This window comes from Haemaphysalis longicornis, unplaced genomic scaffold, assembly GCF_048455015.1.
Source record: "Haemaphysalis longicornis isolate Haplotype H1 unplaced genomic scaffold, Haemaphysalis longicornis Haplotype H1 scaffold_12, whole genome shotgun sequence".
In the NCBI taxonomy this organism is placed as follows: Eukaryota; Metazoa; Arthropoda; class Arachnida; order Ixodida; family Ixodidae; genus Haemaphysalis; species Haemaphysalis longicornis.
The window spans coordinates 3,707,950-3,720,071 of NW_027526225.1; the positions used below are offsets into that span (position 1 = coordinate 3,707,950).

Genomic DNA, 12,122 nt, shown 5'->3' on the forward strand with positions numbered 1-12,122 from the left:
TTATGTGGTCCTTGGCTTCGAACCACGTCGGACGGTCAGTCGCGGGGGCGCGGTTTGTTAGCGCTCACGCCGTTGCGTGTGCCATCTCGTTGTGCGTTGCAATTTGACGCATTGGCTGCGTGCACCGGGAACCACTTTATCCGCACTTTTATGTCTTGCAGTTTGGCCGCTCGCAATACGCGCTCGGCCTGCCTGCAGATTTGGCCTTTGGTGAAGTTTCGCACTGCCCGTCTCCAGTCACTCAGCACCGTGTGGCAGTCTGTGTTGGCGATGGCCACCTCCCCACTTGTTCTGCTCCGGTGCTTATCACGCTAGTTGCCATCCTCAAAGCACCGGTCGACACCTCGATGACGACTGCCGCGAAGGCGTTCGTGTCGCAGCCATCTGTAGTAGGCTGCAATGTACGTGATGTGGCTGATGATGAAGGATTTTACGAGCCTGATTAGGCTCTCCTCTTTCATGCCTGCCTTGGGGACGAGACTCGTTTGAGAAGCTGCATCGCGTTGGCCGCTTTTGCTGTGAGACGGGCAATGGTTACGCTGTTTCTTCCGTGCTTTTTTATGACCATGCCTAGGATCCTGATTTTGTTGACCTCTGGGATCATGTTGCCGGATTTGGTCACGATTCGGATCTTTCATATTTGCATTGCCTGGCCTTGCCTCTGCTGTGGGAGTATTAGGAGCTCCGATTTGCTCGGCAAACATCTCAGTATGATACCTTCCAGCTGGTGTTCCTTTGCATCGACAACGGCTTGCAGCGCGCCCTAGATGTTCCCTGTGAAATATTTGACTGCATACCACAGCATACGGTGGCATATCCAACAACGTATAATAAGAGGCTGGACGTAGACGTTTGGGTTCTGAGTATTCACACCGCCATTTCAAGATATGTTTTGGCTCATACCACAGCAAGCACGGTTGTTCATTGCTGTAGCCGTTGATGCTCCTCGTTGATGACGATACAGATGTCTTAGAGGGCAAGCTTTAAAGGAGCCATGAAGAGAAAATGCAAGTTGGTTTTATTCGAAAGATTTCGTGTTTTATAGTGCCCCCAGCGCTTGTCCGGATACAAACGGTGCTTTATTCACTGAGAAATTAAACAATTTAGGTTAAAATTTTTATTTTCCCGCTCAATCATGCGTTTTCGTGGTCCCAAATGACATCACAGGAACCGACCGCTCTGCAGCCTAGAGTACCTTCATTCACGCATCCGCCGTACAGGGTAGAGACACGTATACGCTGGCGCCGCCATTTTCGGTTGCTCGCTCGCCGCCGAAGCAAGTCATTGTGTCAAAACCGCGCTAAAATTATCGCTGCAACGCGGTTTACTGAAGAAGTTTGAATCATATTGTCTGTTTCGCGTTGCTAGGTCTCGTGGGAAACGAAAAGAATAACGCGTTGAGCCCGTTGGCCCAATTGCGGTGGCACGGGACCGTTCGAAGGTTGTCTCCACCCTGTACAGCGGTGTTGGTTTGTTCCCGCGTTTCTTTACGTTCCGTAACCTAGATGGCGCCACCATACCGTGGCAAGCGTTTGGTTTGTTTTTGCCCGCATTTAAACCTGGCTTGTTTTTGTTCTGAGAGAAAATATTCGTTCCCTGAAACAGTGCTCGCTCGACAAATGGGGTCACGTAAGACAGCGTTGCTTGCGTCAATCGGCCAGTGTCGTCTGAGACAACCCCAAGCCCCGTAGTGCTGTGCAGCTAAACCAAGCATGCTGTGCGCAGTACGAACAGCAGAACGCATCAGTACTTCTATGTTTACATGTGCTTTCGTAACTTCCACTGTTTGTCCCATCATTCTTATTGCTTTGTAAAGAATGTGCCCTAAATTTAAGCGCAAATCGCTCGTTCGTCTAGTTTGTAAGCTCTACCGAATTTGCGGCTGCTTCTGCCAGCCTCCGCCAATCGCAGAGCTTAGCTCATGTGACATCACAGGTTCTGTTGCGGGAAATGAGCTGGTGGGTCGCATGACCATTCCCGTTTTTCCTAATTATGTAGCTTATTTGAGCGAAGTTTAAGTTAAAAGTGGTGTCAGTATGATTCTAACGAGACAATCTTTTGAATGAGCCAAACTTGTGTTTTCTCTTCATGGCTCCTTTAAGCAGACAGGACTTTTTTCAATGAGGCCATTTGTTTTTGTTTTTTTTATGTTGCTAGCATGCCTAGGTTTTTCGTACAGGGCTCCTGCTGTGATGGTGATCAATATTGTTACGGGGAGCATAGTCATGGTCACATAGTCAATAATGTCACGGAGCATAGTGGTGGGCATACCACTATGCTCCGTGACAGTATACTTGTCTATTTATTATTTTCCATGTGGTCAAATGGTTCCTGGTAACATCTGTAGGTTACCTCGTGTATTTTCCATTTCAATTTCGTTATTATAACTAAGCAGTAATTGCTTCAGTCACGGCAGTAGAAGGCACTTTCAATTTTTTCGGTCTGCAAGTTGTTTGGATCACACTTCTTCACATAGCTGCCAAATGCAACAACGGTAGTGTTAAAAGTAGCTGCTTGTTTTGGGGCTGTACAACTAAGTAATTATTTGTTAGGCGGCGTGTGAATCAGGTGCAGCAATTAAGTCAAGTCCCACGGCAACAAATTGGCAGAAAGCCAGAAACAAAAGGAAGAATTGTGGCACTTGCGGCTGCCCTTGTTGGAGTTGAACCAACGAGAACTTCATCTCCGTAATCGCGGAAGGCGGCTTTGATGGCCTTTGCGACATCATCACACATCTCACAGGATATCACAGGTCTGCACTGCTGTCAGCAGTCGTCTTGCACAACCGGTTTGCTGCGCTTGACGTGCCAGGAGTGACATCGTTGAGTGACAGGAGTGACAATAATTAGCATGATGCGGCTTGTCTGTAAGATGGGTGCGTGACAAACAAGCGTTATCAAAGCCAGCGACGCATATTCCATTTAAAACGTGGCTACCGTGGCTTGCAGAGAAGTCGGAGATGATCTGCGAAAGCTTTTCTTGAGTACATAGGGTAGTTTTCGCGAAATCACTTGTAGCACAAGTATATTTGGCCTCGGGTGCAAGATCGGTGCATGACAAACAAGCGCGATAATTGTCATAATGTCTCAAATGTGGGCGAAACTAAACACAAGCGACAGCAACCACTGAACACGAAAGTAACTGTATAAACTTCTCACGTAAAAATTTTCTCTGCGCGGTAGCTCAGTGGTTAAATGCTCGACCATCTGCGTTTCACCTGAAGAGTCTGTAGTTCGAATCACCGCAAAGCCCCCCCCCCCTTTTTTTTTCCACTGAGTGTTTTGTTCTTTCTCCCCCCTTCTTTTACCACAGCAAGCGCTTGCCACCCCCTACCTAATCCCAGAGTGGAAAAGTTCTCTCGCTCAAGAAACTACCATGAACTAATTCAACAAAGAAAGTCAACTTTTTTATTTTCATCAGCGCAAATTTCTCGGGGTAATTTCATGCTTATTTACTTTTGCATCTAAAAATCTCAAATGTGAGATTTAAACTTATTATATTTGTTAAAAACAGAACGATTATTACCAATATTAGCGTACGAACATGACTTTCGTTAAAAAGAGAGCTGGTATTACTGCAGTCTGGCAACTACCTCTCACTTTGTCTATGTTTGTTTGTATGTATGTGAGCTGCCTGGTGCTGGCTCGTTTGTTCAGTTTTATTTCTCGATTTTTTTGTTAAGTTATCTTTATAGAATTTGCACAAGGTTATGTCTGCTCTTCCGACACACGCGCGTGTTGGACACACGGGGACGGGTAGAACGCAGGTGTTGCGATCATCGCCGTCTGCTCCACGCGTCGTAAGTGATGGATAATCCCGAACCAAGTGTGCTGTTTGCAAGCTGAAGACTGCAGTAAAGGAGGATTTTGCGTTGGAAACGTCGTTTGTACTACGCGTTTTTTGCAATGAGCACTTGTTTGGAAGTTATGTTGGTTATTTGTGGATCAGAGTTCACTAGACCCTGACCCGCCGCGGTCGTTGCGCTGCTGAGCACGAGGTCGTGGGTTCGATTCTGGCCGCGGCGGCCACTTTTCTGATGGAGGCGAAAAGCAAAAAAACGCCCGTGTGTACGAGATTTCGGCGCACGTTAAAGATCCCCGGGTGGTCAAAATTAATTCGGAGTTCTCCACTATGGCGCACCTCATCGCCTGCGTTGCGTCGGCGTGTTAAACCCTACCATCACAGTTCACTAGACCCCCAACTCGTTTGCTCTGAAGGCTTAGGTGAGCCTGCTGGATTTACCGGTTCAGTTACCGCGACAGTCAGCATCCAATCATGCTGAAGCTGTCCCTTGGCTACGATAATGGCGCTGTAGTACAGGTCTACACTTTATTTGACATCACGCGATGCTTTTTAATACCGGGGCATGTGTGTGTAGCCAGTCTATCTAGGATTGACCGCGGCTGCGGATCGAAGTCTAAATTTAGCGTGGGCTGCGCAACGGCGTGGCCACTACACCCGGGTGGACAGCCGCGGTAGATTAAAAAAATAACTTATACAGGAGGTGCCCCAGAAATATTTGCGAAAAAGCTACACTTGATTCCGTCGGAAGTAGCTTGCGGGGAGTGTGGGGTTTGTTTTTAGAGGCACCTGTATCGTTGTAAACTAGTGCAGAAAGTTAAGCGAGTTTGCAAGGTACCATTCTCCGAAAACTGCAGGCCACTCAGAAACTAACAAGGAATACTGTAGGCGCTAACTCAACTCAAAATTTATTGTTAATAATCGAACTTAAGAAGACAAGGAATGCAATGGAGGAGCCTCTACCAACACATCCCAGCCCCAAACGAAGGCTAGTGATACCGATGGACTGCGTGGGTCAGGTGGGCTCGTGCACTATTGGGTGAATGAGGCCCACCTAGTCAAGGCTGTCAGCTGTGAAGCGCTCAAATTTTGGCTGTGTAAAGAAAAAATAATCTAACTGATGCCCAAGCACTTCCTGCTGTGACACGCTGGCTTCACTCAACAGTGCACGAGTTCAGCGCAGCTGTTTCTCTCCAATTGCAGTGTGCTTCTTGGTGTGTCGTTCATAAAGCGCTACCCAGCACGGATCCTTCAATGTGGCAGTGTGCGTAGCTGAAGCCAACGGTTTGACAGATATGCGAGCACGAAAGGGCCGCTTATGTTTAAAGCAATCGTCAAGTGCTGCATCGACGTTGCTCACCACAGGATTTCGTGGAATGCAAAATTTTGTCAGCAGTTCCGCATATTCGAAAAGACACTTAACCCTTTCACTTGCATGGTTTTCTTATACCTGGTCAATAATGAGAAATTTTACAGTAATGCAGTATGATTCTTTGCAAAATGTGAACAATCTATTCAAGGTTGCACTCAACTAGTTACCGAATAATTACCTGTTAATTAGGATGTCAAGATATTTGAAAAACTTTTTAGTGTAATGTTTGAAATAATGCACGACACTAAGCGGCAGCTGACACACAGATAGCAAGGCTCCCTTTGGTGTTTTGGTCGTACCTGACTCGCCATGGCCAGTGTGGCCATGCCACTGAGTTAAGACAAAGTAATATCCGTGCTACACAAGCGTTTCGAAGGCCTTTGAGTCGAATGTCATTTGACTCAAATGACACCTTTGAGCTGCTTCACGATGTTTTTCAAAGGCCTTTGGTCGAAATGCCATTTGAGTCAAAGGAGCACATCAACTGACCTTTGAGGGTCTCAAAGGCCTTTGAAACACGAATGGTCGTACCCTGGGGCTCAGTTTCTGCAAGCCGTAATAACGAAACCAATTATTTACAAGTAAAACTTGGTGTTTGAAGTGCAAGATCCTCACAATGTTTCACCTGTTTTCGTTCATTGTCACTCGCTCTACGATTACGAGGTAACTTAGTACTCTCAATACCAGCAGTGCGACAAAAGACAAAAACTGGCTGCATTTTGCATGCTTTGTGCATGCTTGTTGATTGCTATCAATTTCATCGCGAGTAATTGCTTTTTTGCCCATTTTAACTCTAAAATTAAATTTTCGCCAATGAGACATGGCAGCAGTGACGACACCAAAACATGGCGGGCAAACGCGGAAACTTTCAACTGCCTTTGAGAATGGTCATGTAGATCGACAGAACTCCTTTCAGTTCGAATGACATGTGAAATTTCGAAGGTCATTCGACTGAAATGTCCTTCCAAACGCTCGTGTAGCACAGGTATAACCCGGTAGAAGAAACATCCGATGCACCTGTCTGAAATTTACCTGACACGGTTTATGCATTTCTGTGGCATATCAATGGATGGCACGGCGCACCCGCAATATTTTTTAAACGAGTTGCCTAGAAGTGGCAGGGAGTTAGGTAAAGAGGCAACGCAGGTACACGGGTGTACGTGTGTGTCTGCCCTAATTATCTTGGGAGTGGCAGTGAAAGGGTTAGTAGGGTGTCCGTTGCTAGTTATTGCCAGCGTGTGAATAGAGTTTTTTCTATTACTTACCAGTTGTGGTAGCTCAATCATTAGTATACAAAACCGCATCTTTTAGCCCATGTTAAAGAACACCTCATGGTATCAATAAATTCATAGCACTCTGCAGTACATCTTACTGCCCGTGTTTATAGCTTCTGTGTAGGCATGTGCGAATATTCGATTTTTTCGAATATTCGATCGAATAGTACATTATTCGATATTCGCTTCGATCCGAATTTCGATATTCGAAAAATTCGAAGTATTCGAGACTTACGAATAGTCGCCGCCTGATTATTCCGACTCGATGGGGATCGCGTGAAAGTCCGAAAAAATAGATTCACAAGAAAATAGGTACCTTTATTCCGCATTGCAGCAAAAGGCCGGTAAGCGCGTCGATATCCAGCAAAAAGCCTGTATTTCACGGGGTGTCATGCTATCGTTAAACGACATCAAAAGTACGATCAGTGCTCCCACTGATTCCGCATCGGACAACCGCGGCGCAGACAGCTCATCGTCTTCGGAGTCTGCGTTTGGCGCGTAAAGAATTTGACGGACGATGTGGTCATCAAAGACAATTCTTGCGCGGCGAAAGCAGTTCCGGATCGTGTCCGACGACACCTCTTTCCAGGTTTCCGACGGGATGACGATGGCCGAGAGCACGTCCACGGCGTACTTTCTTCACGTTGCTTGTTACATAGTCGGAGACTGTTTGCTTGGAAACGGAGAACTTCCTAGTAAACCCGTACTGAGGTCGGTCGCTTTCTACGAGACGAATGAGAGCGGCTTTCATTGCCGTTGCCTGACCAGTGGTCTGACACTTTCGCCGTTGGCCCACCGGCGGAGACTGCGATGCGGAATCAGTGTCACTTCGCGCTGGTTGACGATTGTTCGTTGGTTGGCAATGTTCGGCGACGAAGATTTGTCACGGCACTAGAAGCCCAGGAAGCATGGCACTAGTCGAAAGTCGTGTGTCTTGCGGGTCTTGCGTAAGCCCATCGGATTAACAAACGGAAGTGGCTTGCTGCCGGATTGACTAGGCTGAACGAGGCCAAGCCGTAGCCAGTGCGTTCTCTGTCGCGTAACAACAGCTGCATCGACATCGGCGTAAAAAAGAAAAAAGAAAGACAATCTAATCTGATCTCCAACCGTCTCCAACGCACCCGAAGCAGTTCCAGAGAATCGTGCGTTGAAGCTCAAAGCTTTGAAGTGTGACTGAAACTGCTCTTTCTCGGAGCTCTGCGTTCGTGCGTATGGCAGACGGGTCATCGACGGCCGGGAACGATGAAAGTGAAGCCGGTGTTCATCGAAATCCGATATGGAACTACTACTTGAAAGTGCCACCCGGAAATGAAGCTCGGTGCCTCAAATGCAAGGCAGTGCTGAAAACTCCAACAGGCACAACCACGACCCTCGCGACACACCTGAAAAGGCACCCCGATTCGTACAAGGCATTCGAAGGTGAGCGTCAAGCACGCGGGAGCGCCGTCAAGCAGAAGAACGGGAGTAAACCGAGTCATCAGCCGTCAGTAGCCGACAGTTTCAAGCCCAAATTGAAACCGACTGCACCCAAAGCCAAACAAATGACGGCAATGATAGCGAACTTCATTGTGAAAGGAATGCATCCGTACAGCATCGTAGAAGAGGACGGTTTCGTTGAAATGATGAAGCTTGCCATGCCCGACTACACCGTGCCATCGCGGACGACCTTTTCGCGGGCTATCATCCCAGATATGTACGAGTCAAAACAAAACGAACTGAGGAAGAGTCTGCGAGACATTTTCAGTTGCGGAGCAGAATGCTATTCCATCACGACGGATGGCTGGTCATTGCGCTCGAACGATAGCTACGTCTCTGTGACTTGCCACGTGATGGACAAAGAATTTGAACAGCACGTGCACGTTTTAGCTTGCACGAACATGACGGTCTCCCACACGGCTGAAAACCTGGAGCAGTTCATCAAAAGTGTTATTGAGAACTGGGAACTACCAGCACCAGGCACCGTGCAAATTTACGTCGTCACGGACAACGCAAGAAATTTCACCTCTGCATTCGCACAGTCACCCTGGACTGGCGTGCAGTGCTTCGGACACACACTCCAGCTTTGCATCAGTGATGCTAAAAAAGAAGTGGCAGGCTTCTCGCAGCTGTGTGCGAAAGCCAGAGTCATTGTGGCTCGCTACAAAAGGAGTACAAAGGCCCGTGGCCGTCTCATGGACATCCAAAAGAACATGAATCTTGAGCCACTTGAAGTTGTGCAGGACGTTCCAACACGCTGGAACAGCGAACACTCTATGATGAAGAGGCTTGTGAAGCTTCGCGTGCCTGTCAGCGTAGAGATGTCGGAATGTGACACAGTGGAGCCTCTCAGCTCAAGTGAGTGGAGGCTCATGACTGCAGCAGTCCAGGTGTTGCAGCCCCTAGAGCAAGCCACAGCTGAGCTGTCAGGAGACTGCTACCCGACCCTCTCCCAAGTGATTCCCTTATTAGAGTGCACAAAGGTTGTTCTCGGTCGACACTCTACCGATGAAGCTGGATCAGTTGCCTCAAGCCTCATACGAAGCATGAAGACACGCTTTCCAGATGGGAAGATGTGTCGCCTTCTAGCCTTGGCAATGTTAGTGGACCCCAGGTACAAGGACGGGTGCTACACTGGAGAAGCAGAAAAAAAATGGGCACGCACACTCCTCACAAAGGCTGCAGAGGAGAGCGCATCAGTGGACGAGCCCAGTGACGAAGCCGCCGGGACCAGCAGAGGCCTAGGAGAGTCTTCGGGAGACACCCTGTGGGATGTCTTTTCCACTCTTCGTGCTGACACGCTCCAAAAGCCAGGCCATGAATACGCTACCGAGTGTACTGAGTACCTGAAGACCCCTCTCATCGCACGCACAGAAGACCCCTTGGCATGGTGGAGGGGCCGCGGAAAACATCTGTACCCATCCCTGGTCTCTGTTGCCCGGAGATACCTCTCGATTCCTGCAACCCAGACCAGGAGTGAAAGGCTCTTTTCAAGTGCAGGAAGCATTGTGAGCTGCAAGAGGGAGCTTCTCCTCCCTGACCACGTGCAGCAGCTCGTGTTCCTGCATGAAAACCGTCACTGAACTTTCTTTTGTACTGAATAAATTTGCTAGTAATTTTTCTCGCAACTATTCGAATTATTCGATTCGAAAATATTCGAAGCAAGTTACTATTCGCTTCGAATTCGCTTCGAACTTAAAAATCACTATTCGCACATGCCTACTTCTGTGCACTAGCCCCAAATTTGACTTCAAAACCACAGCACAGACTGCAGAATATTACGTCACATGAACGCTGACAAGACTGTCGTGCTGCATCGTCTGAGATGGCGCATGCCTTTTGTAAAGCTTATGCAGTGCATGTTTGCGTACTTTCACATCTCCATGCCTGTCTTTTTCCTCGGTTTCAGTGATTACCCTGCGAAATAACCTCGACTGCTGCAATGTGCCACATCAAAACACACCATGTTGGGCTTGTAACCAGGTGCGTACAATTGAGGACCGTTGAATGCGTGTTAAAATGCATCAAAACAGATAACTGGGTGAGTTGGTTTAAATTCATGTTCACTGGCACAAAAAGACGGAGGTACTAAACACAAACAGGCTGCCACTCACGACTGGGATTTACTTTAAAAAGAACACACATATGTACACATTCTCGGCGCATGTCAGGGGCGGATCCAGGGGACTTTGGAGGGGGGGAAGGCACAACAAAATGCCGTGATTCGTTCTCCCTTGCTCAGGAGGTGCTTGTTGATCAACATATTTCAGAAAACTGTGTGACGAGTTTAAAAAAGGTTCCCTCCTCGCTGCTGCACTCAACTCCTTGAAGGGAAAAATTGTTTGTGGAGAGAAAGTGATTAGCATGGAGCGGTTGCATTAGTTACAACAAATGAGGGGTGCTTTGCTCGCCGTGGATGGTAATGGTCCACACCACGGCCTAAAAAATTACACGTGCCGAAAGATCACTTTCGAGGGGAGTGAAAGGTGGTGGGGTAGAGTAGCTAGTGGCTTTGGGGTGGGCGGTTGGGTGGGCAATTGCCCCCCCTCCCCGCCCTTGGATCTGCCACTGGCGCATGTCACACATTGATGCTACGAATTGCACCACATATCCTTATCTAAATGTGCTACTTCTTGCTGTGATAGTCTTACGGATGGCTGGATGATGCATTTGTCACCTCGTTTTCTGATCGTATGGCCTTCAAGTATTTCCCTGGCTCTTTGATCTCTATGTTTGTGCAAGCAAGTGGTAGCGCCAAACTTTGCCGTGCATTTATAGTCATCACGATGGGGGGCCAGGTGTGAAAGTCTGTCTTTGTTATTGATGGCACGCTCATGTTCCTTTTGTCTTACATTCACACATCTTCCCATTTGTCCTACATAACTCACTCGACCAACCATCCAATATCAAAAACCACCCTTGGCTGGGACTGATGGCGCGTTTGAGGGGTGATGGTTATCCAAAATGCGCACTCATGCGAGCCTGTGAAAAAAATGGCCAGATAGGTGAAAGCAGGTGCATGAACATCCAGCTTGCATCAGGAAAAAGAAAAGAATTGGGAATACGTGTTGATTCCGAATGCACACAAGCTTTCACACGAGCTGAAGAATGTGGCGTCAAGATAGGGGTAAGGGTGGTGTTTAAGGCACCAAAGAAGTTGGGAGGCATACTGCAGCCATCAAAAAGAAAGCTCAAACAATGGGCGCAACACCAAGCGAAGGCGGGGGCATAAAACATCAGTCCCAGCATATCAGATAGGCCATAGGTTTGGTTTATGATATTGGATTATCGGTTCAGTGAGCTATCTAAAACAAATGGGAAGATGCATCAATGTAAGACCAAAGGAACACGAACAGACTGTAGTGGCGTGCACCCCATCTTCTAGCAGCGCCACTTTCATCATCTGCATCATCCCACGATCATCAGCGAGGCTTGCCCGGGCTGCGTGGGCAGTCCTACGTGCCAGAGAACACATCGAACGTCGACTCAGCAGCTGGGCGGCCCCTTGTGCTGGCCGGGCCTACGCGACCTATACTCGGGGACAACTTTCTGTGGCAATGCAGTCAAGGCTACGCAGCCGGACCACGCCTTTTCACTGTGCACCTGGAAGTAGTTCAACAAATTAATTGGCTCGAGGTAACCTCGGCAATTCAAGAATATTTAGTTCTTATGTTTTAGACTTGCATTGATAATGCCACTAAATTGCTAGGCAGAATATATGAAACAAAGATATATTTTTTTTTTTACATTTTCGAAGATTTTTGTTGCGGCTGTTGCCGCTGGCGTCGCAACAGTTCCCTCCCGAAAAAAAAAAAAAAAAAAAAACATGGCATTTTTATTGACGGCTTTCAGCAGCTCGCCACTTCATTCTTCGCATAGCATTTGTAAAGCTTCGCTGTCTAAGTAAACAAAGCGAGGGGTTTGAAAAGTGTACGCCCAAGTCAGACTGATGCAACCTGGACTCCCCGCCGTTTTCGCAATCTGTTCGGTTAGCCAGTTTCACGGCCAAAGCGAGCGTGTGCGTACGCCATGCATACGCATGTGTGCATGCTGCTCTTTCGGTATACCGCGACCGCGCTATGTAAGTACGCCGCACATGCCGGTGGTGCTTCCCAATAGAAGAGTTTACAGATCGGTGCATCTGTCAAAACTGCAGTGTTTACAAAATTCACTTCTTTTCTGAACGATACAGAGTCCAC

General features: G+C 47.8%; 1 protein-coding gene and 1 long non-coding RNA gene across 11 annotated transcripts in view; both read left to right on the forward strand.

Annotated features, from left to right (window-relative positions):
* Window positions 1-12,122, forward strand: part of LOC144162277 (uncharacterized) — a 185,700-nt gene that overhangs the window by 46,356 nt on the left and 127,222 nt on the right. The window lies entirely within an intron of this gene.
* Window positions 1-12,122, forward strand: part of LOC144162273 (uncharacterized) — a 61,423-nt gene that overhangs the window by 31,862 nt on the left and 17,439 nt on the right. For 6 of the 10 annotated variants that reach the window (XR_013320638.1, XR_013320642.1, XR_013320646.1 and 3 more), the window contains one exon: window positions 9,833-9,906. The exons of 2 other annotated variants lie outside the window; for them this stretch is intronic. Coding sequence is in view for 1 of the 8 variants with exons in the window: in XM_077692752.1 (XP_077548878.1) it covers window positions 9,833-9,906 (74 nt within the window). In the remaining 7 variants the exon portion in view is untranslated. Of the gene's footprint in view, window positions 1-2,997; window positions 3,800-9,832; window positions 9,965-12,122 lie in introns of those variants that run through there. 2 more of the 10 variants (XR_013320643.1, XR_013320639.1) reach the window with 2 other exon arrangements.